Here is a 26,712-nt window from a genome sequence, read left to right as displayed (position 1 = left end):
CAAGATAACACATGTGTCTGCATTCACTGGCTGGACTGTAGACTCGAATGGGATCTTTTGCCACACCCACCATATAGTCCCAACATCACTCCTTTGGACTTCTACCTTTCTTCACTCCTGGGGCTACATATTACTGGTTCTATCTTTTATTTTGCACAGGACGTCCGAAATGAGGTTGATCTGTTTTTTGGACTCGCGGCAACTAAATTTTTGAGGCGAAGGCTTTGTAAAACTATCAAAACATTGGCAGAATATCATAAATTTGGCTGGGGATTACTATCCACAGTAAAGGTACTGCTTTCATGCCTTTTTTTTTTAAATTTTATTAAAAGTGATTTTTGGTGGAAAACTTTCATTACAACCAGATATTTTCATTCATTACAGCTTTCATTAAATGATAGCATCTGACCAAAACTGATATTGTTTTGAAGGAAATAAAGTGTTACCACTATGAATTGAAAAATTTGCATATTTATTTTGATTAGCTGATACTTAATCAATGCAATCATTTCATTACTATCCTGTAGCAGTACACACTGTATGTGATTTTGTGGATTACTATACCAAACAATGCATCGAATCATTTCTGATTTGGCAGATGGGCATTCAGCTTCCAACTTAAAGGGTTAATACCGTAAGTTATGATTACACCTATGATTCATCAGAAGGCAACGGAAAAAAAAGCACAAGAAAAAAGGAATAATCTTATCATATTTCACAAAACATATATACTTCTTTATTATTATGGCTCTTGTTTTGTAAATGGCAGCATTATTATCAATGCACACAATCTACAAATAGTTGGCAGTCCCAGTGGCAATGATTTACAGTTTGCCCATGATGAGAAGACTTCAGAGTAAACTTTGTGTAATCATAATTTCTTTTTTTTATGTAAATGTTAACAACTCATGATCATAACTCTCTCCTCACCAAAAGAGCTAAAATATTCCAAGTGTTAGTTTAAAAGTGTTTCTTTTCTTTTCTTTTATGCTTAAAATGTTTGAATTACCAAGATTGAGGAAGCTGCTATATCTTTCTTTCAAGATGCAACTCTATATATTCAAATATGTGAAAATTAAATAAATCTAAATATCAATGAAAGCATTTGGAGGTGCAAAGTAAAAAGTTGGAAATAAAGAAAAAGCATACATTTGACAACTTAGTCAATTATTTCAGAATACTGTTTGCATCATAACAGTGATTTATTTACAGTTGGGCAGAGGAACTGAAGTCAATTAAGAGACGGTAGAAACAACTCAGTTTTTAAAAAATACAACTACTGGTTGGACTATTTTATGCGAGAGGTGTATTCTTCACATCTAATCAAACAATCAAATAAGCGGCCCTGAAAGAAAAAAAAAAAAAAAAAAAATGTTGCCATACATAAAAAATTTCTTCTTAGAGGGGAAAAAATAAAGTTGACAAATTTCTTCTATAATACTGAATATTTGGTGAATTCTGCAGAAAAATGAGTAAATTCTTTCTTGCTCAGGTTCTACACAGAAAGGTAAGCACACTCATAGCAAAAATCATCAAACATGTACAAGGCAGACTGAGAATTTATTCAAACAATTGGTGAGGATATAGAACAGAACTCTAAAAAGCGGATTATAGATATTTTGCTGTGAGCCATGGATTCTTTTTTCGTTGATTCAACAACTACTACATATACATAAAATGTTGACTGTGATGTGCTGCAGAGTGGTGGAATAAAGATTAACGAGGCACAGTTTGCCTTCATCATGAGTCTGGCTTTGCAACTGATACCATATTAAAAGCAGTTATGAAAGCATGGCACCCACAATATATATGTGAGAGATGAGCATGGAAATTATCCTGATGAAAACATGGCATTTGAAAATCAAGGGATGTAATAATAAGGAACTAACAAAAAATATTATAAAACAGCTTCAGTATAGCCCACCTTCAATGTTTCGAAAAATTTTTTTTGCTGCCAAAGTGCATGAAATATATTGCTTTGAAAAATGGTTACCATCGAGATTTTCGACGAAACTCAGTTTTTCAAAAATGGTGGCCATCTTGGTTTTACCAGAAATCAGGGATAATAGAAATAAATTTAAGACTGTTATACACGATTTTAAAAGAAAAAAATTACGGAATTATTAATGAAAATGATTAAGGTTAAAAGGATGTAATTTTAAAAACAATGCCGGAAAATCTCACCTTTGCTTGGCTTTCCCAAATGTAAGATACCTTTGCATGGTATCTTACATTTTTCACAAATTTTATCCTTCAACAATCCACAATCTATCAAAAATCCTCTAAAAAGTTCATACTCTCTTGTTAATTCATACATAAAATATTTGCTTGGAATGCCTGGCTTTCTCAAATTTTTACATTTGTTTGAAAACTTCCACCTTAAATTTTCCTTTAAAATCTCTTGATACTTAATTACAACATCACTAACAGCAGGTTTAGAGCAATCCATAACTAAATGCAAAAATCTTATCTCCAAAACATTTAAGCGCTAAACAATTGCCGAAAATAGTGTTATGAATTTTGTGTTTAGATAGTTAATTTTAATAGAATTCTAATTAAAAAATGTTGTATTTCCACGTGCAATGCAGCACGAGATAAATTTTAAGAAAAGCCAAGCCCGAAAAGTAAGAATACAGGGGCACGTGCATTTAACTATGAGTAAATGGATATCTCGGTAATTTTTATTGAAACTGAATAAATGTAATTGACCACTATATTAGCTGTAACCGTTAATTCCATCCTCTTTAGAAATCAGAAATTTATGGTTGTTTACGTTGCATTTGCTGTATAGTATGGGTTACCACATGCTCGTAAACCAGTGTGGATAGCCACAACATATAATTTATCGCCCTTCTTGGCAATATTTTTTGGTTAAAATTTTGGGTGGGCTATACTAAAGCTGTTTCAATATTATTAACAATTTATCAGTTTAATATGGAGAATAACTTCATTTGATCATTTTGTAAGTACACCAATAGGAAAAATTTAAGGAATAACTATAATATGATGTTTTAAGATAATTCTATAAATTGAATGAAAGATAGCTGTAAGAGTGTTCAGACAACAGAAATCAGCAGTAATTTTTAGATTTGCAGCACTTGTTTCAAAGGTTTAACTATACAACCTTCTTCTTCAGTTGCTGGAGTGAAAATGGTAAAAGAGACAAGTCACTGCTCACATGATAACAATGAAAATGACAAGAAAATCTGAGAATGTTCCATCGACAAATAAAAATACAACCTGGATGATGGAAGGTTCTCAAATTTTCTAGTCTATTGTTTTTATTGGCGTTGTAACAGCACTGATATTCTCTTTTACCATTTTCATTCCTGCAGCTGGAGAAGGTTCTGTAGTCAGGGCCGGCGGAAGCGGGCCTTCGAGGCCTTTTTTCCAGGCGGGCGCTGACCAACCGACAACACAGAGCTTTTTGTTTTTGTATTAATGCAAAAGAATGTGCACTAACTGGGAAAGAAAAATCAATGTACCTTGAATGCTACACAGGACAGGGACATTGGGCATTTGCACCCCTCACTTTTCCTCTCCAGCCCACACAAATACCTTGCCATCCATCCATCAGTCGTTAGGTACAGTTTCACACAAAGGAGTTCCAGTTCCAAAAGCCATAGGAATTCACACTGTGAGTATGTTTAATCTAGGTGATACCGCACACCCACTACACAAGCAGACGTTGTGCGCTACTCAAAAGAACCTTCTGCTCACCTAGTACCCTATAATGGCCATTTGCCATGTGTCTGGAAAGCCACATTTTATGTATCATCTGCACATTCCTTCTTCGTATTTATTGAGTGGTTGGCAAAGAAAATTTTCGATGCACAATAACCTTGCTACTATTGGAAAATAAAAATCCATTTGGTGAAGTACGTACTTATTTTATTTTACTTAATATAATTTCTATTTATCTTTATTTAATCAATTTTATTATATTTTTATTTAAAATATATGCAGTGAAATGCAGCTTTTTTCTCAAAAAATTTCTCTGAGGATGGAAAGTGACTAGCCCATTCCATGAGGGCAAATTTTTCATTTTCCAATATGTAAGAATGAACACAGGCGCCAACTTTTCATTTTCTTCACGGGAGTTGGAGAGTGGGGCAAGATTTGCATTGGACGAAAATTCAAAGTCGTATAGAGGATTTATTTTCCTCTTTCGTGGGAAAGCGGGTTGCAGAGTTTATAGTTTAAGTCTAAATTCTCACTGTTTATACAATTTATTTAAAGACTAGATTCCCCAATTAAGCATCTTGGTGTAATCGTGCATGTGTTTATACAGAGAGGCATAAGGGATATAAAAAGCCACTTGAGGTGCTTACCCATTAGGCACGTAGGCAGGAGGGAGAGGTAAAGAATTGAAGTTTTATATTAAGTTATTTTCGTAAAACGTTGAGAATCTTTATTAGATTTTTAATATTAAGTTGGCTTCTGGTGCTTCGTCCTGTATCCTGCTGGGGAATGCTGCATTGGATCTCCTAAGGACTTCTCGTTAAGGGATGAAACTTCAAAATTCCCTCGAGCTAAAAACAGAATTGTCTACATTGGTCACTTAAGCTTGGGTTTACAACACACAGTAGAATTCATGTCAGTTGTAAACATATATTTTTTGTATATTAGCAAAACATTTTGCATTTTCCTTCTCTGAAATTTTTCGGTTACGTCCCTGGTAGGCATTGTTCCCCTTCCCTCTCGTTCTTTGGAGAAAATATGAATCTGCTCAACTAGAAGGCATTTCATACATTGAATTTAATTTTAGGGGTATTTTTAATGGCTATTTCTTCAAAATGTAAGAATAGTATTTATATAAAAATACTGAACTTCAAAATTCCACATGAGGATAGTTATATCTGCTGCTAAGACTTTACAAGTTGTCTTCCTCCATCGAGGAAATCGAACCGTTTGTTGCCGCTCTTCCGCGACAACATCTGCTGATTCCAACTTGGTGAGAATTTTGAGAAAGTGGAGCTTGATTGTGGACAGTCCATTTTTAGATATTGTCTATGAATTACATGTCCAAACATCAGTGGTTTTGGCTGTGATGCCTTTTACAAATCTGGCTTTTGTTGACATGTGATATATTAAAACAAATAACAAAAATGCAATAAAACATTGGAAACATTTACAAGATTGAGGTTAGTAATAAACAAAAATGAACATTAGAAGTTCACAATAGTTCAGTTATAAAAGGCAATACAATAGTACAGTGCGACATCAAAAGGAAAGGTATGTACAGGGAAACGACAACTTCACGTAAAGCTGTTGAATGTGCTGGGGGAATATTTATGGGGGCATTATTATATGGTTAACGTTCCTCGTGAGATGGAATCTGTTTGTTTTGTTTTCAATGCTGTCATGATGGTGTACAAATGGATTGAGGTAAGACTTAGCTGGTGTTTGGGGAGTGAGAGGTTTCAGGGTCATTATACAAGAAGCTCTTGGCAAACATTTAAGTTTGACCCATCCATACGGTCAAATCTTTCCTTATCCGCTTGAAAGAAAGATGCTAATTCTTCACCAGCTGCTTGAAAAACATATCATAAAAGTTATTTTTTTTTAGTTTTTCATTAGCTTCAAAAAAAATTTTTTTTTTTAACTTTTCATCTTTATTCTATATTTAGCAGATGCCATGGCTTATTTTAAAAGAAAGATTAGATATTTAATATTTAGAATTTAATTTTTAAATTTAAATTTAAGTGTGAAATTTTTATAATATGGAAACAAAGAAGAAATTATCCTGTGCACACTATTGTAAACACAAAGCTGAGAAAGATGCTGCTCTTCAGAAGCAGGCAATCGCAATGTCACATTTCATAAAGAAGATGAAGACTACTTCTGACGTAAATAATGTTCACACTGAATAAGCATTAGAATTGACTACAAAAGAACAGACATCATCCAACCAAAGAACATCAGCTACACTGGATGAAGTTATTGAAAGGAATGATGAAACTCCAAAGTAAGGGAATGATGATCCAAGCATGGAATTAAATTAATTGGAAGTTAAAAATTATCCAGATAATTCTATGGAAGAGATTGGCATAAATGAAAATTCCTATCTTAATATTGATTTTGATGATCTTGCAAAGTGGCCAACTCTTAGCGACAAAGTGAGAATGACTTTGTGTTAACTCAATGTGTTAACTGTGAATCAGAAATTTAATTTTGTTAATCCAATGATGGGGGCCGTGTTAGCAACATCATCTAGAATCGTATCTTTTGGAATTCATATAGCAGAAATTCTACAGGAAAGATGAGCCTTTTTATGCCATACTAAATATAATTTGTGAGATATAGCTACAATTTATTTGAGATTAAATATTTTTGGTTTTAATGAAGTTTTATTGCATTATGTTTTGGGCACCATTTTACTGGGGACAGCATAGGACATAAACAGGAATGGCGCCAAAAAAATGCCAAGGCGTACTCTGACATACATTTTTACCAAATGAAGATATACAGATGCAAACTTCCCATTAATGATAAAATAAAACTTAATCTATATTTTTTGGTGGCTAATTTTCATTTAATGATACTTTTCCATTATGCACCTATCATGGATTTTTGCTGTTCTATTGTAAAGTCTCAACATGTCTTTAGCTTCTCTTTTACAGCAGCCAAAAGGCAAGGCAATAGCATAATAGAAAAGTACCCAATTAATAAATATAATTAATAAAATATTATACTGATTTAGCACCCACTCTCCATTGTCACTTACTGGTACACAAAACACAAATTTGAATATTTTAAATGCCAAAATGTCAGTAGGTAAATTGTTGTTTATTTTTAAGAAAAAAATCATATATGTGCACATCAGATGACCACCTCTGGCTATATAGTACTACAGTCAAAAGTCGTTAATCCGGATACCCATAATCTGGAATGATCTATAATCCGGACCTCAAAGCTACAAACTTTCTGCGCATGTGTCAACGCATAATGCATTCACACATGCGCGTAATACTTTTACGCATGCACATAATACTTTTACTTATGCGTGTTTAATGTATAACGGACGGTATAAGCTAAGCTAAAATTATCTATTTCAGTTAATGTTGCAGTGTGCGTTGTTCCTTAATCTTCGAATTGGATCCGGCTTATTATTTTTTGCAGACTGTTAGAGCAATTTTATAAAAGTAAGCTTCAACTTTCGATTATGTCAAATAGAATTTCCGATGCTGGAGCTGCCAAAGGATCTACAAAGCGAAAGTATGTTTCGATGTCCATCAAACAAAAAGTGGAATTGCTGCAAAAAATGTATGAAACAAGGTATATCCTTTGTTTCTCTAACCACTCCGAAATCTGTTTATCAATTTCACGCTGCTCTGTTGGGGGGGGGACGTCGCAGCGCGCAATGAATTGGAAGTTGATCTGTCAGCACTATCCTTATCTTCAGGGCAGATGTTTTTATTTTATTTGGCTTATAATTCCTTTCTAAATGTAGTATTTCATCTCGATGTACTCCGTCTTTGATATGATTTAAATCAAATTTTTCGTCATTATAATTCGCTTCCGATAGTGAAGAAAGTGACAGAGAGGTTATTGAAAACGAAAAAATTTCGATTGACAAATTAGTCGGTATTCTCAACACAGCAATTATAGGACTTGAACAGCGGAACTTTGGAACTGAACAAGAAATTATATCTGTTTATAGAATTAAAGAGAAAATTTTATGACATAAAACAACTTACATTGAAAGAAATGTTTAATAAAGTAAACAAATAAATATTAAGCTTTCTTTTTTTATAAATTTTGATACCCTTTAGATCATAATTGTTCTTTATTTAATAAATTACGGTTTCATAATTTTAATTTTATAATTTCTGCATGCCATCTTACCAGATTTAAACTGATGATCTATAATCCGGAATCGCTGAAGTCCCGACAAGTTCGGATTAAAGACTTTTGACTGTATTATCATCATTTAGGCAGCATTTATACATTTAATAGATTCTCTGCAGAAACACAAATAACAAATGTTAAAAAAATAAAAAATATATATGTTATTACAGACTTCAAGGCCTTTGAATTAAAAAAATTAATAGAAGACTGAAAACTGAACAGGAAAGAAAATATAAAACCTCATATGCAAACCATACAGATGCAATATAAGTTGCTTTCTGCATTCAATACTTTCTTTCTTATACTGTTTCAGGTCATACTTTACTTAAGTAACACTGAACTAAAACTACATAAATGTATTTAAAAAACAAAATTTACCTTATGTGATTTACATTTTTCCAGACAGATTCTGTTATATTTTGGGTAAGTGATATCTCTTTTACAACAGTAGCATGATGATTTGACATGATTTGATTTATGAGATTAATAGCTTCTTCAACTTGATCTACAGATCCATACACAGTTGCAATAGTATAACCATCTAAATTAAATAGTTAAAAAAATTATCAATAAATTAAAGCAAAAACAACAACTTTCCTCACAGGTGATTTTATCAGGGGAAAAAAAATAATTTTAAAACTTTAACTAATACGGTCCAATACCAGATACAACATACAAGAAAATCTAGCCTCTTCCAAGAAATTACAGATGGTATCAAGGTGGGGGGGGCAATATGCAGAAAATAATGATTATGATACAGTAATTTCAATTTTTTCTATATATTGTTATATTACATTTGGATTCACTCATAAAAATTTCACGTATTACTTCATACAAACACAGAAGAGTAAGACACATAAATAATCAATAGAAGATAGTAAAAATGTGATTTACTTTGGAACTAAAACATTTAACTGAATGAATAATCTTTTATCATGCACATATAATTTTCTACACTGTTTTCTGAAATCTAAAATGTAAGTTAATAGAAAAATAATTCCAAATTTAAAAAAATAAATTTTGAGAAACCTATAAGCAATACAAACAAAACTAAGGTTAATTAATTTAATTAAGGTTAATTAATAATTAATTAAGGTTATTTAATGACAGCAAAGCCTTGAGGGCTATCTGCCTAAGGGAAGGGGTACCTTCGTGAACGACTGTCTATGGAAAACTGGCTCGTATACACGTTACACATGGGGAAAACCACAAAAACACCCATGCCGCCAGCCCATTCGCGAGATTCGAACTTCGGACCGAACTACAGTGTTCCGCGACTTTAACGCTCGGCCGCTGGTGGGCCCAAACAAAACTAAGATATTGTTACTGCATTAACCAAATATCAACATGATAATAGCTATAGCTCTGCATAATCAAAATCCAGTTTCAGATAAAATATGTATCAAAACTGATTGTAAAACTAATTTGTCTGATTTACTTTTTTTTTTAAGTTTTGAAATACATACTCTTTTGACAAAACAGCCATAAGATGAAACGAAGAAAGGTACTGTGTCAAAAGAATAAGGGACTATGAGCTTTGTCTACATTAAATACAAATATTCATAAGGTCCAAGTTTGAACAAATCTGCACAATTTTCCCCCAGAGGAAGTGGTGACTCTCACTATAGACAAATGATGTGAGGATGCAAATGGGAAAACTGAGGTATGGAAAACATTTTCATTAAACTGAAACAAACTTTACAACATTAGAGGTTTGATGAAGAAAGGCATAATAATTTTTTTTTAATTATTGTAATAATCAATGACAACTTTGTGGCTTTAATATATGTATACAATATTTTAAATAGTTAATAGAAATGTGGGGTAAAAGCATGCAATACCATTTTTGTGCAATTCTGGGATGCTTTTTTAAGCGAAAATAGGTCGATGTGTGCATGGATACTGAGTACGTGCAATTCTTAAAAACACGCCAAGCAGTGGGTGATTCTGCACTTGCCCGAATTTTGGACCTTCCCCCAGTATTTAATGCAATACAAGGATAACAATAACAATCATACTGACAGACAAATATTTGCAACTTAAATTAGGCAAAGAAGTTTTAGCTCTTGAAGAAGAGGTACCTGCTCGATTACTCGCTGGTGATCCTGGTGAATTTCAATATTTTGGTGAATATTGATTTTTGGTACAGCTTGGGTATAGGATCCCATTGGCGATTTTCCGGCTTGGCGCTCTGTTTTTCTGGTAACCCAGTAAATTCTAGAATACTCCACTACGGCAACCCTGTCGCATTCCCGTGTGTTTTAAACTGGAAGGTGCCATTTACTTTACTGGAGCAGAAGCTGACGGAGTGAACTGATTGTACTGTTTTCTTATCTATGTCATTTTCTTTGCTGGAGCAGAAGCTGACGGAGTGAACTGGTTGTACTGCTTTTTTTTTTTTTTTTTTATTATTATTTCTATTTTTAAGATGCCATCTGTGTTAAGCGTTGTAGAGAAGTTTCAGGAGGTATTAAATGGGAATTTAAAATTTGAATTTTCAAATGGAAGGATGACCTTAGGAAAGCGTGGTATAGCCAATAGATTGTTTCTTGTGCATTTATGTCAAAATCAGCAATTATTCTTAGACTTTTTAAAGGAAGCAGGCTTGATTAAGGGGGGATTTATATGTGAGAAATGTAATTCCGAAATGAAATTTAAAGCTAAAAAGTCAGATGGTTTTATGTGGGTGTGTAGGAAAGTGACGGCAGGGAAAGAATGTGGATCTCAGAAGTCAATTAGATATGGATCATGGTTTTGTAACAGTAAGTTGAGGATAGATGAAATTTTTTTTTTTTTTAACATACGAAATACTTACAGGGAATAAAACTGCAGCTATTGAAGAAGAGTCCTTTTTGGCTTCTAATACATTAGCAGACTGGAGGCAATTTATAAATGAAACTATTTTAGATTACATAGAACTATGGTACAACTCTAATATAGGCCCTAATTTCACCAAATGTGGCGATATGTGTTCTGCGCTGGTTTTTGGTGTGATTGCGTGTTCTATGGCAACCCTGTTGACATTGAAAAATCTTTCGATGGAGCTCGTTGGTACGCCTCTGTGTCTGAAGGAAAGATAAAATGGTAGTTGTTGAATTGAAGTTCGGCAAAAGGAAATATGATTGTGGCTATTCTGTTGAGGGGTAGTGGGTATTTGGAAGTGTGGAAAGAGGGTCTGGGAGATTATTTTTAATGGCAGTGCATGATAGAAGTAGGGATTTGCGATTTTATTTATTTGTGAACCATAGTATAAATTTTCTGGATAGTGTGTCTGGCTGTCATGTAAATACGATAGTGATTACGTGGCGGCATGTTAAAGGCGGTATGAAATTTATATTTCTGCTATTCGAAAACACATTAATTCATGGTAAGTGCATTTTATTTTATCCTTGTTCTTATTTTGTAGCATGTTATGTTTATTGGTTCTTTAGTATGAATTTCTGCCGTTATTGTTGTTTTTTTAAATTGTTTGAAATTTATTTTAGTTTATTTTGTTGTTTAGTGTCTAGACTGTACAATTCGTAGATGTTTTTTAAAGTTGAAACAGAACGCTGTGTACATGGTATTATTTGAAATTTATTGTTGTTATGTTATTTTATTAAAGCGAGTAGTGCGTAGATCGTAGATTCCTTCCTTGCCTAAATTGTGCAATTCGTAGAATTTTTTTAAAGTTTAAACAGGATGCTGTGTACATGGTATTCTTTGAAATTTATTGTTGTTATGTTAATTTATTAAAGCGACGTGTGCGTAGTTTATAGATTCGTTCGTTGCCTACATTGTGCAATTCGTAGATGTTTTTTAAGTTAAAACATGTTGCTGTGTACATGGATTCTTGTCAAATATTTTTGGTTAGAAACTTTACGTTTCTACTATCTAAATTTTTTGTTTTTGTTTCGGATTTTTAGCTAAATTGTGTGTTCAAAACGTAGTTTTTGCATGTGCGAAAACCGCGTTTTTGGAGACATTTTAGGCTAAAAGTTCAAAAGGTAGACAAAAATTTAGATAGTAATATGGCAGCGTGAAGTTTCTTGCCAAAAATATTTGGCGACTTGAGGGCGCTTATCAGAGTAGTTCCAGAACTATCATCGGAAAAAATAGGTGGTATTGGCGAAATAGTAGAAGTAGATGAAAGTAAATTTGGAAAACGGAAATACAATAGAGGGCATGCAGTTGAGGGGCAGTGGGTTTTTGGAGGGGTTGAGAGAGATTCTGGCAAACTATTTTTGGTAGCTGTCCACGATAGGAGTGAGAGAACATTATTGGGCATTATTAAGGAGTGGATTATGCCAGTGACCACAATTTATTCTAATAGTTGGAAAAGCTATGATTGTTTAAGTAGAGAGGGTTTTGAGCATTTGAAAGTAAATCATAGTTTGCATTTTGTTGATTCAGAAACGGGGTGCCATACAAACACAATAGAAAGTACATGGAGGCATGTAAAAAGCTCCTTGCCAACACATAATCGGCAAACAGATTTTAAATTTTATTTGGCTTTTTATATTTTCACTAAATCTTGCAAGGAGCAAAATATTGATGTATTCAACAAATGGAAGCACTTCTGCAGAGAACCCGGTAAATGTAAATATCGCCAACTTTGGCGATAATAATTCAAACCTGGTAACCTGTCGGATTCATCCTATTCGCTTGTTTGAAGGTTGCAACCATTCCTCTTGAGTTCATTTTGTTGAATTATCAGTGTCGTTGTTCAAATTTGGAGATTTATATTCTTCTTCTCTTCTTTATTATTGTTTTTCTGATTTTCCACGTTATTTTTTCTGAATTTTTTAACAACGAATAGATAGAAATATTTTCGTATAATTAAAGAAGTTTTCGTCGATAGATGCCGGTTCTAGGCTCCAATTTTTATGGCATAAATTTTATTAAGATACTATATTGTTAATGCTTTTGTAACAATAACCTTTCCGAGGATGGCAGGTGTGACATAAATAACTGATTAAATGGAAATAAAAAATATTATTGATTATCTAAGACGACAGAGTAGTTTGATGCATCCCCATGGTCATCAAAATTAGCAAACCACTGCTGGTGTAAGGAATACAGTTGAAATAACTCTTGAAAAATAATAAAATGTATAAAGTTCTAGTTTTATTAACAATGCTACTAAAGAAAATTTGATTACTATTGAAGGTTATTTGTATTGTGAAATATATTATAAAAAAGACAGGTTTATTTTCGTATATCCCGTTTAATCGGTTAGTTTTACATCTGCATGCTTATTATCTGTGAATTTTTACTACCATATGCTTAATATATTGTTTTGTCTACTAACTTGAATTTACATGCACTAAAAATCACGTTTACGGCTCATTGTCGATGAACCGCGAGCTTGGCGAGTAAAAATGCAACGCCGCCAACGGGTTCTCTGCGGATGAAAACCCCAACAAATTTCTAGAAATTGTAAGGGACATAAATTGGGCAGAGTGTAGGATTTCTTTGTAAATTTACCATGATTTTATAAACTTTACTAAATTTCCAGCATTTCTTTTATTTTTAATTTAAACATGTATTCTGAACTCCTGTTTTCAGTTTTACAACTCAAAACTTGCATTTTCAATACTGCTGCTTAAAATATGCCTCCATGTGTGTATTTTCAAACTTTTCTTTACTTTTAATTTAAACATGCATTCTTAACTCCTATTTTCATGTTTTTAATTTAAACATGTATTCTAAGCTCCTATTTTCAATTTTACAGCTTGTAATTTGTATTTTCAGTATGACTGCTAAAATATGCCTCTATTTATTTATTTATTTATTTTCAGTTTCACTGTTTAAATATATATTCTAAATTTGCATTTAAAATTTTTCTTGTTAAAATGTGCATTCTTACATCTATTTTCAATTTCAACTGCTTTTACAAGACTTTTAGAATATATTTAAACATATATTCTAAAATTTTTTCTGGTTAAAACGTGGTTTCTAACTTTTGTTTTCAATTTTAACGGCTTTTCCAAGACAAAAAATCGCCAATGGGGTCCTATACTCAAGCTGTTCCTGATTTTTTTAAATTTGGAATTATTTCTCTATTAACTTGCATTTTAGATTAGCAAACAAATGTAGCCGTTTTGCCTACTTTAAAACTCCACACTTGCATATTTCTTCTCTCTCTCAATAAGTAACTTGATTTGATCATCACATTTCAATAATAAGAAAGTTTCCAGAGAAAAAATATATATATGTATAATCAAAAAGAGGGTTAAATAACATGTATAGACATAAAATTTAATAGTTTTACTATATAAAGATTAAACTGCGTAACATTCAAATCAGAAACTAAGTATTCACATATGCATAGAGAACGTATATAATGCACAAAGGAATGTATATGGTGAAAGTTCAAACTTTAAACTTCATTTGAAATCAAAAATTCAAACCTGCATCATTCAATGTTATCCTAGCTTTGCTCTTTTCACGAATATTTTTAATTGTTTCTCCACCTCTTCCTAAAACAAGGCCTACGAAACCTTTTGGTATTTTAATAGCTCTCTGAAATCTATTACTATTGGAAGTCTGTATAATTTCGTCATTTTTTTTCCGCCGCAATACGTACACAACACATGTTATAACTCCAACGCCGACTCCAATACCCAACACAAGTAGGGGCTTTTTAACCCACATTACTATTATAACCTTAAACACAAATTACGGAAGACCAATTAGCGGATAATTGTCATTAAATAAGAAAAATTTGAAATCAGACAGACAAAGACAGATGTCTTGTTTTGCACCAGCTAAATCTTTCTGCCCCACAGGGCGAAAAATCAAGCATAGGTGCGAAGGAAAGGTATAAGGAAAGAGGGGCAATTTCGTATTTGAGGAGAGTAAAAAGGAACTTCGTACATCTTGGAATTTTACAGATAACTGAGTCCCTGATACCGGAAGTTTACCGAAAAATGTGTACTTTTTCCCATGATGCCTTTCGAAATCGCTGATGCAATGTAAGGTTACCAGAATAAATTTTAGAGCCAAGTGCATTGTTCAAAAGTAGCCAAGCTTTTGTTCAATCTGTCATTGTTCGTAGTAGTATTATTAATATTAGGTCGTTCGGCGTGTTCTAACGGGCTTGTAATTTTGAAGTTTTTATAACTTGTAATCGACTATGAAGGTTCTGATAACCGGTGATTCCATGATTAAATATATGTACCGATATTTACCGTCTCAGCTGTATGATAATAAACTGCATGCTCTCGCGTTTCCGGGCATAACAATAGAAAGATTGACCAAAAAAATTTCATCCTTTAATGAATACGATTGTATCCTTTTTCATGTAGGGACCAATAATATGGATTCTACGGCACAGCTTTAGTATAGCCCACCCGGAATTTTAACTAAACAAATATCGCCAAGAGCGGCGATAATTACTTGATGTGGTAACCCATACAATTCGCCAAACGCAATGTAAACAATAGGATGAAATTACGGTTACAGCTAATATAGTAGACAGTTAGATTTATTCAATTTCAATACAAATTACCGAGATATCCATTTACTCAAAGTTAAATGCACGTGCTAATATATTCTTACGTTTCCGGCGTAGATTTCACTTAAAACTTGTCTCGCGCTGCATTGCACGGGGAAATACAACATTTTAAATCAGAATTCTACTAAATATCTAAATACAACATTTTTAATCAGAATTCTACTAAAATTAATATTTAAATACAGGCGAGAATAAAAAACGATAATCATCATCACAATTCGTAATACTGTTTTCGGGCTAAAAAGATATTCGAGAATAAAATACGATCTGTTGTGCGATTGTTTAACGTTCAGTTACCGTGGAAAATACTATTTTGGATATATTTTTTGGCTACTTTGGAGGTGAGATTTTTGTATTTAGTTATGGCTTGCTCTAAACCTGCTGTTAGCGATGTTGTATTTAAGTATCAGGAGATTTTAAAGGAAAATTTAAGGTGGGAGTTTTCAAACAAGCGTAATAGTTTGGGAAAGCCAGGCATTCCAAACAGATATTTTATGTATGAATTAACAAGAGAGTATGAACTTTTTAGAGGATTTTTGATGGATTGTGGTTTACTGAAGGATAACGTTTGTTGTGAAAAATGTAAGATACCATGCGGGTTAGTTAATCAGAAAAAGTCATCGAATGGTAGTATTTGGAGATGCAAGATGTGTAGGGCTGAAAAATCAATTAGGCGAGGATCTTGGTTCGCTTGTAGTAAGCTCAATTTACAGGAAATCGTTTTCTTAACATGGGAATTAATTAAGGGTACGGCGTCTAGTAATATTGAAGAGGATTTTGGCTTTTCTTCTACGACTTTAGCAGACTGGCGTCAATTCGTTAATGAACAAGTGTTAGATTATGTTGAATTGATGTCAAATAAAATTGGTGGTGTAGGCAAAGTTGTGGAAGTAGACGAATCAAAATTTGGTAAAAGGAAAGACAACAAAGGGCATTATGTCGAAGGTCAGTGGGTTTTTGGGGGTGTAGAGCGTGATTCGGGAAAGGTGGTTTTAGTGGCTGTTCATGAGCGGAGTCAAGAAACTTTAATTGCATTGATTAAACAATGGATAGAGCCAGGCACTACTATCATCTCGGATTGTTGGAAAGGTTATAATCACGATGTGTTGACTAAAGAAGGATTTAAACATTTAACCATTAACCATTCACTGAATTTTGTTGATCCAAGTACGGGGACTCACACCAATACAATCGAAAGCACTTGGAGACACGTAAAAACACGTTTCCCAACATATAATAGGCAAAATGATGTGTCTTTCCACTTGGCTATGTTTATGTTCGAAAAAAGTTGCTATGAAAAGAAAATTGATTTGTGCAATGCATTTTTTGAGATTATCAGAGATGTAGATTGGGAAAATTTTACTTATAACCTTTAGAGTGTTTTCATTGCTTAGTAGAAAAAAAGAAACATTGAAACCAAACCAAAATTACAATTGTTGAAAAATGGCAAGTGTATAAAAAGAATGGAAAAACATTAAAATTAGGAAAAATAAAAAGGTTAAAAATATTCTTAAAATATGTAACAAAAAATTTCCATAAATTTGCAATATTGCAATATAAGTGTATACATAATCAACCATTATAATAGTTTTTTATGTAGACACTTAAATTGCATCGAGTGGAGTGACACGTGAAACAGGGTCCTCGTCCCTCACTCTGGAAATTGTGCATTAAATATGATTGCACAGGCTAATGGTTTCACAAATTTAACTTTTTTGTTTTCCCGGGGGGGGGGATCTCGTAAATTTCTGTTTTTATTTTCTTTTTATAGCCTGTTATTTATGGTTAAAATTATTGGCTCAATCCTGGAATAGGCTGCACCAGTCCATACGTTTTTTTACTTGTCTTAGGCTTGGATACGCCTTTTTATGACGTAATATTGTTACATTGTTATGCCTTTTCTTGAAAATAACTTATACCTAAGCTATAGCTTCTTATTTAAAGGGTTATTCGCGCAGCATTCCTGAGTATATGAGCAATGAAGAGTTTAACAATGTCTTAATTTTTAAGTTAAAAGAGATCACTATGTACATGGGCAAAGCCAATGTAGTGCGCAATGCCGAGGTTATGCACGTTGCCATGTTTCTGCAATTCTAGGATGTTCTTTAAGTGAAAATAGATCGATGTGTACATGGGCATAGCCAATGTTGTGCGCAATGCCGAGGTTGTGCGCGGTACCGAGTTTGTGCAATTCTAGGATTTTTTTTAAGTGAAAATAGATCGATGTGTACATGGACAGAGCCAATGTTGTGCGCAATGCCGAGGTTGTGCGCGGTGCCGAGTTTGTGCAATTCTAGGATGTTTTTTAAGTGAAAATAGATCGATGTGTACATGGGCAGAGCCAATGTTGTGCGCAATGCCGAGGTTGTGCACGTTGCCATGTTTCTGCAATTCTAGGATGTTCTTTTAAGTGAAAATAGATCGATGTGTACATGGGCAGAGCCAATGTAGTGCGCAATGCCGAGTTTGTGCAATTCTAGGACGTTTTTTAAGTGAAAATAGATCGATGTGTACATGGGCAGAGCCAATGTAGTGCGCAATGCCGAGGTTGTGCGCGTTGCCGAGTTTGTGCAATTCTAGGACGTTTTTTAAGTGAAAATAGATCGATGTGTACATGGGCAGAGCCAATGTAGTGCGCAATGCCGAGGTTGTGCAATTCTCTGATATTTTTAAGGTGGAAATAGATGGATGTGTATATGGACACCAAACTTTGATGTTTTTCGAGCGAATACGGATCGTTGTGTACAAAGGAAAACGAGATAATGTGTGATGACGAGCTGTGATGTAACGTATTTTATATGCAATGTTTAACATATCGTTTGTGTATTTTAAATTTGTATTGTTGTTTTAATTGTGAATTATATTTAAGACATTTTTCTTTTAAATAGTAATTTTAATTTTTTGGTTTTAATATGTTTATAATGCTTTCCGACTTACGATATATATCGATAGCCCGACGATCTACTCAACAGTAGCAAAACTGTAAACTTTGACCCTATAAGTAACTTTTACCTCATTATTATAATACGTAGTGTTTGCAATCGTAATCGCACTTGATAATATGAGTTCTTTGATAATACAGTGTCTCACAAAAGTGATGGGACACTTGTGCTTTACAAAAGGAAACTGTAATAAAATAAATTAAAAAAACATGTAAAATTTTTTTGTGGGTGTGTTTCATACTTAAATTTAGTAACAATTATTACATAACATACATTTTGTCAAAATATTAATTTAATAAAAATACAATTGTTTAGAACGGAGCAAAAAATGGTTCACATAGGTGATGGGACACCATTAGATACTAACTACTATGTACTATGCAACAAAAATCGTCTGAAGTAAGCAATAAAAATATTTTTTGGGGTTTTTATTTTTACTCAAAAGCAATTGGCAATAATTTATAAAATCGTCTGCAGTATTTCTCTCCAGTTTGTTTTGGAATTTTTGAGTTTTTTATCTCTGTGTAGCCATGAATGCTAAACGAAAAGAAACTTTGCCTGGAATTCGTAAATTAGTTATTAATTTGCATATTGAACGTGGAAAATCTATTAGAGAAACTACTGAAGCAGTTAACTTCAGTCATTCAACAGTTTTCAATATCATTAAACGATATAAAAAGAATCATATGATTCAGGATAAAAGAAGACCTGGCCGACCATCAAAGCTATCCAATGGAATAAAGCAGTCCTTTGCCAGTCTTAATTTAATAAATGGCATTTTTGCTAGTGATTAGTATGTATTTCTTCTGGTTTCTGAAAATCTGAACGTCATAAATGGCTGAGTTTATTAACTATATGCATTATTGTTAGTGTTTATATATATATGCTATAACTTACCAGCTGCTCATTTAATATTTGTTAAGAAAATAATACAGCCTACTAGGCAGTTAATCTTCTGATTGCTGAAAATATTGCCTAAAGTTACTGCAGAGGAGAGCATCTTCTAATGAATCATCACTGCTGAGGGGAGAAAACGCATCCCCCCATGGCCTTAATTTTTGCATAGCTGTCAAACTTACCTCAAAACTGTGTGGCTGTTCTATTTAATAAATTGCTTATGGAAAAATAGTATTTAAACAGTAACATATATAATCTACAGAATAAAGGAAAAAAACAGCATACAGGATAGTTTGCAGTGCATTTTACAGCTTGACTTTAGCTTTGATGCTTTAAAATTGTTTTTTTACAAAATAATGCAGAAAAGTGTAATCATAATTATTTTATTCCACAGGAAACTGCCATCACAGTTGAATGTGAAAGCTCCTTCAGAAACTGAACAGCAACTTCAAACAAAGTAGCTTTTTTATGCAAATGCATGAAGTACTACAGAATCTATAAATTTTTGTTCATGAACTCTTTGCTCTAAATTGATATTTATTATACTTCATTGCATATAAATTAATTTTTTAAACAGAGAATTTCAATAGTGTTCATCTGCTGCTGTTACTCAAAAGAACCTAAAGGAAAATTCTGAATTGTCTTCTTTCTTTGAGGTAAATGATAATTCATTAGTGGTGAATCGTAATCATTTGTATACTATGCGGCATCCGTTTCTCATAACAGTTATTCCTTTTTAGTAATTTTGAGATTTCATGAATTATTAAAGAATTGGTAAATTTCTTTTTGTGCAACGGTAAACAAGATATGTTTCCTCCATCTTTCAGGAAATCAGCTCCTCCAGATCCTAATGGTTGGATTCATGTAGGGCGAAAACGTTTCACTCAAAATATAGAACAGTGTTGTCAGTTTAGGTGAGATATTGTTTCTAACTTTCCAAGGACAATAAATTAGAGCTTTTATCAAGTAACCAAACACATTTTCAGATAAAGGGACTGAAAAATGTTGTTAGAGCTGGCATGTGGGAATCCATTTTAATGGATTGGTCCCAGCTGAATATTGGGCAGCTCAGTTCAATATTCAGTTTTCTGCTGATGACCCACTTAGGTTAAAGTAAGAAACATATATATATCTTAATGTAATGCAATCATTATACAGGGTGTGAATCAAAAGTTTAAAGACTTACCTCAAAATAGAAATTTATTGGACATTTAAATACAGTGGACTAAAATTCTTCAAAATATAATACTTCAGCATCAACACAGCGCGCCTTCCACTGTTCGTAGCCCTTCTAGAAGGCATCGAGTGTCATGCTGTCAAGGGCTCTCGTCGAAGCCTGTTGGATGGGGTCGAATCGCTTTCCTTTTAGGACTGTCTTGATTCGGGAAAAGAGGAAAAAGTCACTTGGAGCCAAGTCGGGACTGTAGGGTGGCTGCGTCAGTGTTATCACATTGAACTTGACCCAAACATTGTCGTGGTGCAGAATCCAGACGCCGGGCGGACTCGATCCCTCAAGTGGCGGAGCACTCCAACGTAAAAGTCACCTGTGACAGTCTGTCCACGAGCAACAAACCCTTGTGAATCACTCCTTCACGATTAAAAAAACAATCAGCATGCACTTCACACGCGACTTGCTCATGCGAGCTTTCTTAGGCTTTGGAGAGGAAGTAGTGTGTTATTTTGAGCTTTGACACTTCGACTCAGGATCGTACTCATAGACCCAGGTCTCATCACCAGTCACCTTTTTCTCTAGAAGGTTCAGATCAACATTCAACCGTTGGAGCATTTCCTGACAAACAGTCATGCATAATTTTGCATAACATCTGTATATACGCACAGAATAAACGACTTCTTTTCCAAAAGGAATTTTTTCAATGATGTCTGTACATACATATGTATTTATCTCACATAACTAAAAAAGATTAGTCGTAGAATGTTTGTTGTATATGGGACTGCTATAGTTGTGCATCTCTCTTTTTATTGTAATTGCCAGAACCAAATGTGTATATATACACACACACACCTTTACCTAGCCTTAATTTTCACAATCATTGGCCCTAGTCTATACTCCCAATTATCATTGAAATGCTTTAAATGATGAAAATAGTTGTGTTTTGGCGATGTAGAACTTTTTTTTAAAAATTATTTTTGACAAATAACGAAATCTATTTTAATGCGATCTCCAGCTTCCTTATGTCTGCAAAAATATCTGGGACATTTTTATACTCATTATAAAAAATGAAATTATGAGAAGTTTGACTCCCATGTGACAAAGACTGAGCAGTGTTTTAAATTTCAAAATCTGCAGTTTTTGTATAATTTAATAAGTAATGTGATGTGTACATCAGATTTTGCATATGTATTTTAAAATTTTATACTCTTTAATTTACATCTAGTAATAATGTATTAGATTGAATTAAATTGTATAATATATGTTTTTGATGTTATTTTTATTTTAATGTTTGAATTTGTGTTGAGTCAGAATACATACATGCGAGCATCTCAGTTAAAGGATGAAAATATGACTTTTTAAGTAAATTCAAAATAGTTTCATTCAAATAATTTTGAAACTGATAAAAAGCTTTCAGAGATTTGTAAAATAATAATAATTTGTAATTGTATCCCAAATCTTTCTCTTGTAAACATTGTATGGTAAAAAATCTGAAAATATTAGTATATATGATGTTTGAATGTATTCAAATCAAATAGATATTTATTGAAATTGTTTTGTTCTAAAGAGTTTATGTTCATAATGTATATTTTAGCATCTATAATCAGAATTACCTAAATCAAGCTTATGTTTATTTGTCCCTTCATAATAACTGATGGGCAACAAAAAGAAGCTTGTTTTAGTACCTGACAGATTGAAGGAAAACCAGCACCTGTATATCTAAGTGGGTACTTTAGGTATTGCTGGGCCTTGCTAAGTACTAAGCTTCCACCAAAATGGAATTTTGAAGAAGAATGCTCTGAATGTGGTCAGAAAGTCTCCTACCACCAACCTCTCAAGGATTTCGCCTCACCTTCTGCTTTTAGTGCTCCTTGCTAAACAACCATTACACACTTACATTACAACATCCATGCCTTCTTTGGGATTTGAACTCGAACCTTTTGGTATGATAGGCAGCGTCATTAACTACTATCCTGTCTGGGTGCTACAGCATAGTGTTGCTATAATGGAAGATGTCTTGTTTTGTGAAGACATGAAAACAATCACAAAAGAAAAAGATGCCTTTCTGCATGTGAAGGAATTCTTTGTGAAGTATGCTCTTTTGTCAATCGAAACAAAATTCAGAAATCACTTGGATGCACAAGCAGATATGTGATTTGCTATTAACAATAAAGTGCCACAATTTGGAAAAAAATATCCAATACAGAGGAACAGAAATAGTTATTAATTATTGTTTTGAAAAATTTATGCAAATATTAAATTTTGTAATATTTTTTTAGTTTCGTGTTTTTTTTTGTTTATTATTAAAATTTGATTACATAACTGTTTTCTTTTTCCTCACCCTCCCTAGAAACTTTGTTAGGGGCTGCAAGAATATAATTTTTTTAGAACTGCTAGACATGGAAAAGTTTGGGAACCTGTGTCTTAGAAGATGATATTGTGAAGTTCAGTTTTGAACTAATAAAGAATACTGTATATGTACATATAAAAAAAAATCTAATATCTATGTGAATATGTTTCAAACCTGTTTCTGAATATATATATATTTATTTATATTTACATAATACACTTAAAAAAGGGAAGATAACTAAAGTTTTCATTTAATAAACTAAATATACATGCAGGAGTAGTGTTTGACCTACTCCACTCTCATGTAGACATTGCTCCTGCATGTATATGCAGGAGTAGTGTTTGAGCCCAATACTGGCATATGTACCTATAGGAGTGAAATCAACTGGGAAACAAAATAATTTTGCTCTTTACAACATTAAATTTTTTCCATACATCTAAAGCATTCTTAGTTATATTGCTGTCATAAAATCTGGTCTAAATTTTTGTGAAATGTAAGTTAGTACATTGCTTATACCACTTGTCCATCAGAGTTCTTATGCAATCATTGGTTGTATGCATATATTGGAGTTCAAAAAATGATTTAAAAAAACATGTAACTTCAAGTTGCATAAGTCAGGTTTAACTCTACTTGATATGGGATTAAGAGCAGGAAATTAGCTAGATGCTTTTAAACATGGACTGTTTATTGTATGACATTCTAACTCGATGAAAAGGAGATTATCATTTGCTTATATTATACATTTGGTGGTCGTGTGTGCTTAATGCATGATATAATTAAAGAAAATAAGAGTAGACAATCTCCTATAACAAAAGAATATATTAAGTACTAAATTACAATTTAAATTACATTGCAGAGATCAACATAGAGCTCGGAACACAGTTCATGCTACCTTCGCGTACCAAGGAGGTTAGAATAGAAGGAGGGAGGGTTCGCAGTTTCCTTCACTCTCGGGGAATGAAACTCTACCGAACAAGTGGCGTCCATGTTTGTAACTTCAAAACATTGCATTACTGCAGTGAAACGTACGTGTTTTTAAGCTGTTCCGTGCATGTATTTTCCAGTAAAAATATGTTAAATTTATAATAAAATGCTTCGCTATTATTAGTTTTTTGTTTTAAAGTTATAAAGATGATATCCGTAATTTACTACGTACAGAAAAGCATTAAGAAATAGTTCGAAATCTAAATACATGTGCATAACATTAAAGCCTTTAAAAAGGATGTTTCTGCATATTTCAAGAATTTGTTTAGGTTTTATTAGCAACCTGTTGGGTGTACGTTCCAATTTTTCCTTTGAGAAGTGATATTTCTGATTTATTCACAATAGTGTAATTTATTAAAGAATCATTTAAAATAATTTAACCTGAAATTAATAGCAGATAATCATCTAAAAATATAGTCACAGGTTGCAATTTTTTAAATGAAAGTTTTAAATAAATTCTTTTCATGACAAAAACCTTATAACAACAAGAAAATATTAATAAAATAAATGAGATTTATGTGAATTCAGTGATTTCAGTTTATGCGCGTTTCATATTTATGAATCTCAAAGAAATTTCCTTGAATTAAGCTAAATTAGAGAAATATACCTACAATTTTGGACACATCTTTCCACATGTTCAGTTGTGTAAATATTTTACTTACTTTTATCGCTATACTGCCCACAAATTTGTAAATTTATGCAAAAACATTTTAACAACATAGTTAGTTTATCTTGATCAAATGCACAAATTATATTCCTAACAATTCACAAAACTTTACAATGAATAATAATTAATACATAAAGAAAAATATTACTTTATTTAACACCTTTACAATGAATAAAAATACTAACAATTGATTTCTTACTTTTAATGAAAATTATAAAACGAATTACCTAAAACGTTCAAATTATACGGTTTAAATCCTAGCATATACCATAGTATGTTAAGGAATGAAGTTACCAGCAATAAACAGAAACATTAAAATGTATTTAAGATATTTTGATTATTATTGAGTACTTTTTTCGCATCTGGAAAGAAATCAACATGACATTGTGATATTTTTTAACATATTTGTCAAATTACATAGAAAAAGAAAATCAATACTTATGAATGAAAAGTAATCTTAGGAATATTTTTCGAAAATCTATTTGTGCATCCATATGCAATACAAGCTGACATGCTTCAAAAAGAAAAGAAAAAAAATAATAATGCAATTACAGATTCCCTTGCGCAAGTCACAGCGATAACAGGAACATGGCCGCTGAGCTTCACCGTTTGAGTTGAACCTTCCCTCCTTCTATTCTAACCTCCTTGTCGCGTACAGTTGTCCAACGAGAAGTCTGAGTGAGTAAAGATGTCGCTTTGCTGCTCCGATTAAGAACTGGATTTTACACGTGGCGCCATCTCATGAATAGAAGTTGAAGTATCTGTCGGAACGCCACAGTACTCCCCCCCAAGTACCATCGGTACGTTGTTATAAGTACTTTGGGTTAAATTTAACCTTTCTTCCAGATCTGGTAGTTTTAGGTTGCTCTTTAACGGGATGTAAGCTTTCTTCCGGGAGTGATGTTGATGAGGAAGTTGTTGGATCTTGCATTAGAAATGCTGGTTTGAGACGATCGATTCCAATCACTGATTGTTTGCCATTGCAGATGATGGTGAAATGTTTCGGTGTTCGTTTGACAACTTTGAATGGACCATCATATGAAGGTGTTAAAGTTGGCTTAATTGCATCGTTGCGCACGAATACGTGCGAAGATGTCTCAAGCGCAGGATGTACAAAATAGCTTGGCTGGTTATGCGAAGATGCTGGGGTTGGCTAGATATTGCTCATGGTCTCACGTAAACGTTGAAGGAATGTTGGAGGGTCGATAACTGGAGTAGATTCTGGGTGAAAGAATTCACCTGGCAGACGGAGGGTTGCACCATATAACATTTCAGCACAAGTGCTACCAATGTCTTCTTTGAATGCTGCGCGAAGACCAAGCAAGACTAGGGGTAAGGCTTCTGTCCAGTGTGTGCTACTGTGGCACTTCAGACCTTGTTTGAGAGATCGGTGAAAGCGTTCCACCATGCCATTTCCAGATGGATGGTATGGTGTTGTGCGAATATGGCGAATGCCAAGAAGGGAGGTGAGGGATGCGAACAAGTGACATTGAAATTGTCGGCCTTGGTCAGTAGTGATGGTGGTAGGCATGCCAAATCTTGAAAGCCACTGGGAGATGAATGCTCGAGCTACAGTTTCAGCGGATATATTTTCAATAGGAATGGCTTCAGGCCATCTTGTGTACCGATCAATACAAGTGAGGAGGTAAGTGTAACCATTTGAAGGAGGCAATGGGCCAACCAAGTCTAAGTGTACGGTCGGTCACAAAAGTAATCGAACACCGGTACCCATTCAGAAAATTTACTTTTCCGTTGAGAAACAAAATTGTCTCCAGAGTCCATCTTGGTTCGATAGAAAAAAAAACAAGGATGGCTCATGTCCAAAATTGGCTAGGTGCATGAAACAAAATACAACATGACCTATCTGGGTGAGATGGGAAACAAAATGGCTGCTCACGTGATCCATTATTGCGCTCATAGAAAACGCAAAGTGTGGCTGCGGCTCGTCTTGGTTCGCGAAGAGTGAAAACCCAAAACGGTCTGTAGTGTCTACCTTTGTTGGATGAGAAAACAAAAGGATGGCTCATGTCCAATTTATTTAGGTGTGGGAAAAAATATAACGTGACCTATCTGGATGAGATGTCTCCAGCGATCCAGTATAGACTTTTTCCCCATCTGCAATAGGTGACATCTATAAACAATTTTATTGAAATCTCCTCGAAATATAAGAAACAGCTAGCTCGTGAAATTGTAAGGTATTCCCAAAAAATTCCACTTCTTGAAGAAGGAAAAACATCCTAGATGCAGATGAGGTAGAGAGAGAGAAAAAGCATGTTGCACTATGGAGAGCCCGCACGGTTCTGAACAGAAAACGTGAAATGCTTTTATAGAAAAGAGTTGAAAGTGAAAGTA

The 26,712-nt window shown here is 33.5% G+C and overlaps 1 protein-coding gene across 1 annotated transcript in view; it reads right to left on the bottom strand.

Moving 5' to 3' along the window:
• Positions 1–14,610, bottom strand: part of LOC118199067 (tudor and KH domain-containing protein homolog) — a 74,253-nt gene extending 59,643 nt beyond the window's left edge. Inside the window, exons 1-2 of the mRNA XM_035370859.2 lie at positions 14,244–14,610; positions 8,230–8,392 (exon numbers count right to left, since the gene is read on the bottom strand). Of these exons, the coding sequence (XP_035226750.1) occupies positions 8,230–8,392; positions 14,244–14,487 (407 nt within the window). The 5' untranslated portion in view covers positions 14,488–14,610. The remainder of the gene's footprint in view (positions 1–8,229; positions 8,393–14,243) is intronic.
• Positions 14,611–26,712: the final 12,102 nt, after the last annotated feature.

Source organism: Stegodyphus dumicola, chromosome 7 (genome assembly GCF_044657685.1).
Source record: "Stegodyphus dumicola isolate Sdum_Otavi_A_Nest chromosome 7, ASM4465768v1".
NCBI lineage: Eukaryota > Metazoa > Arthropoda > Arachnida > Araneae > Eresidae > Stegodyphus > Stegodyphus dumicola.
The sequence above is the reverse complement of the archived record's forward strand: the minus strand, read 5'-3'. Positions and strand labels throughout refer to the sequence as shown.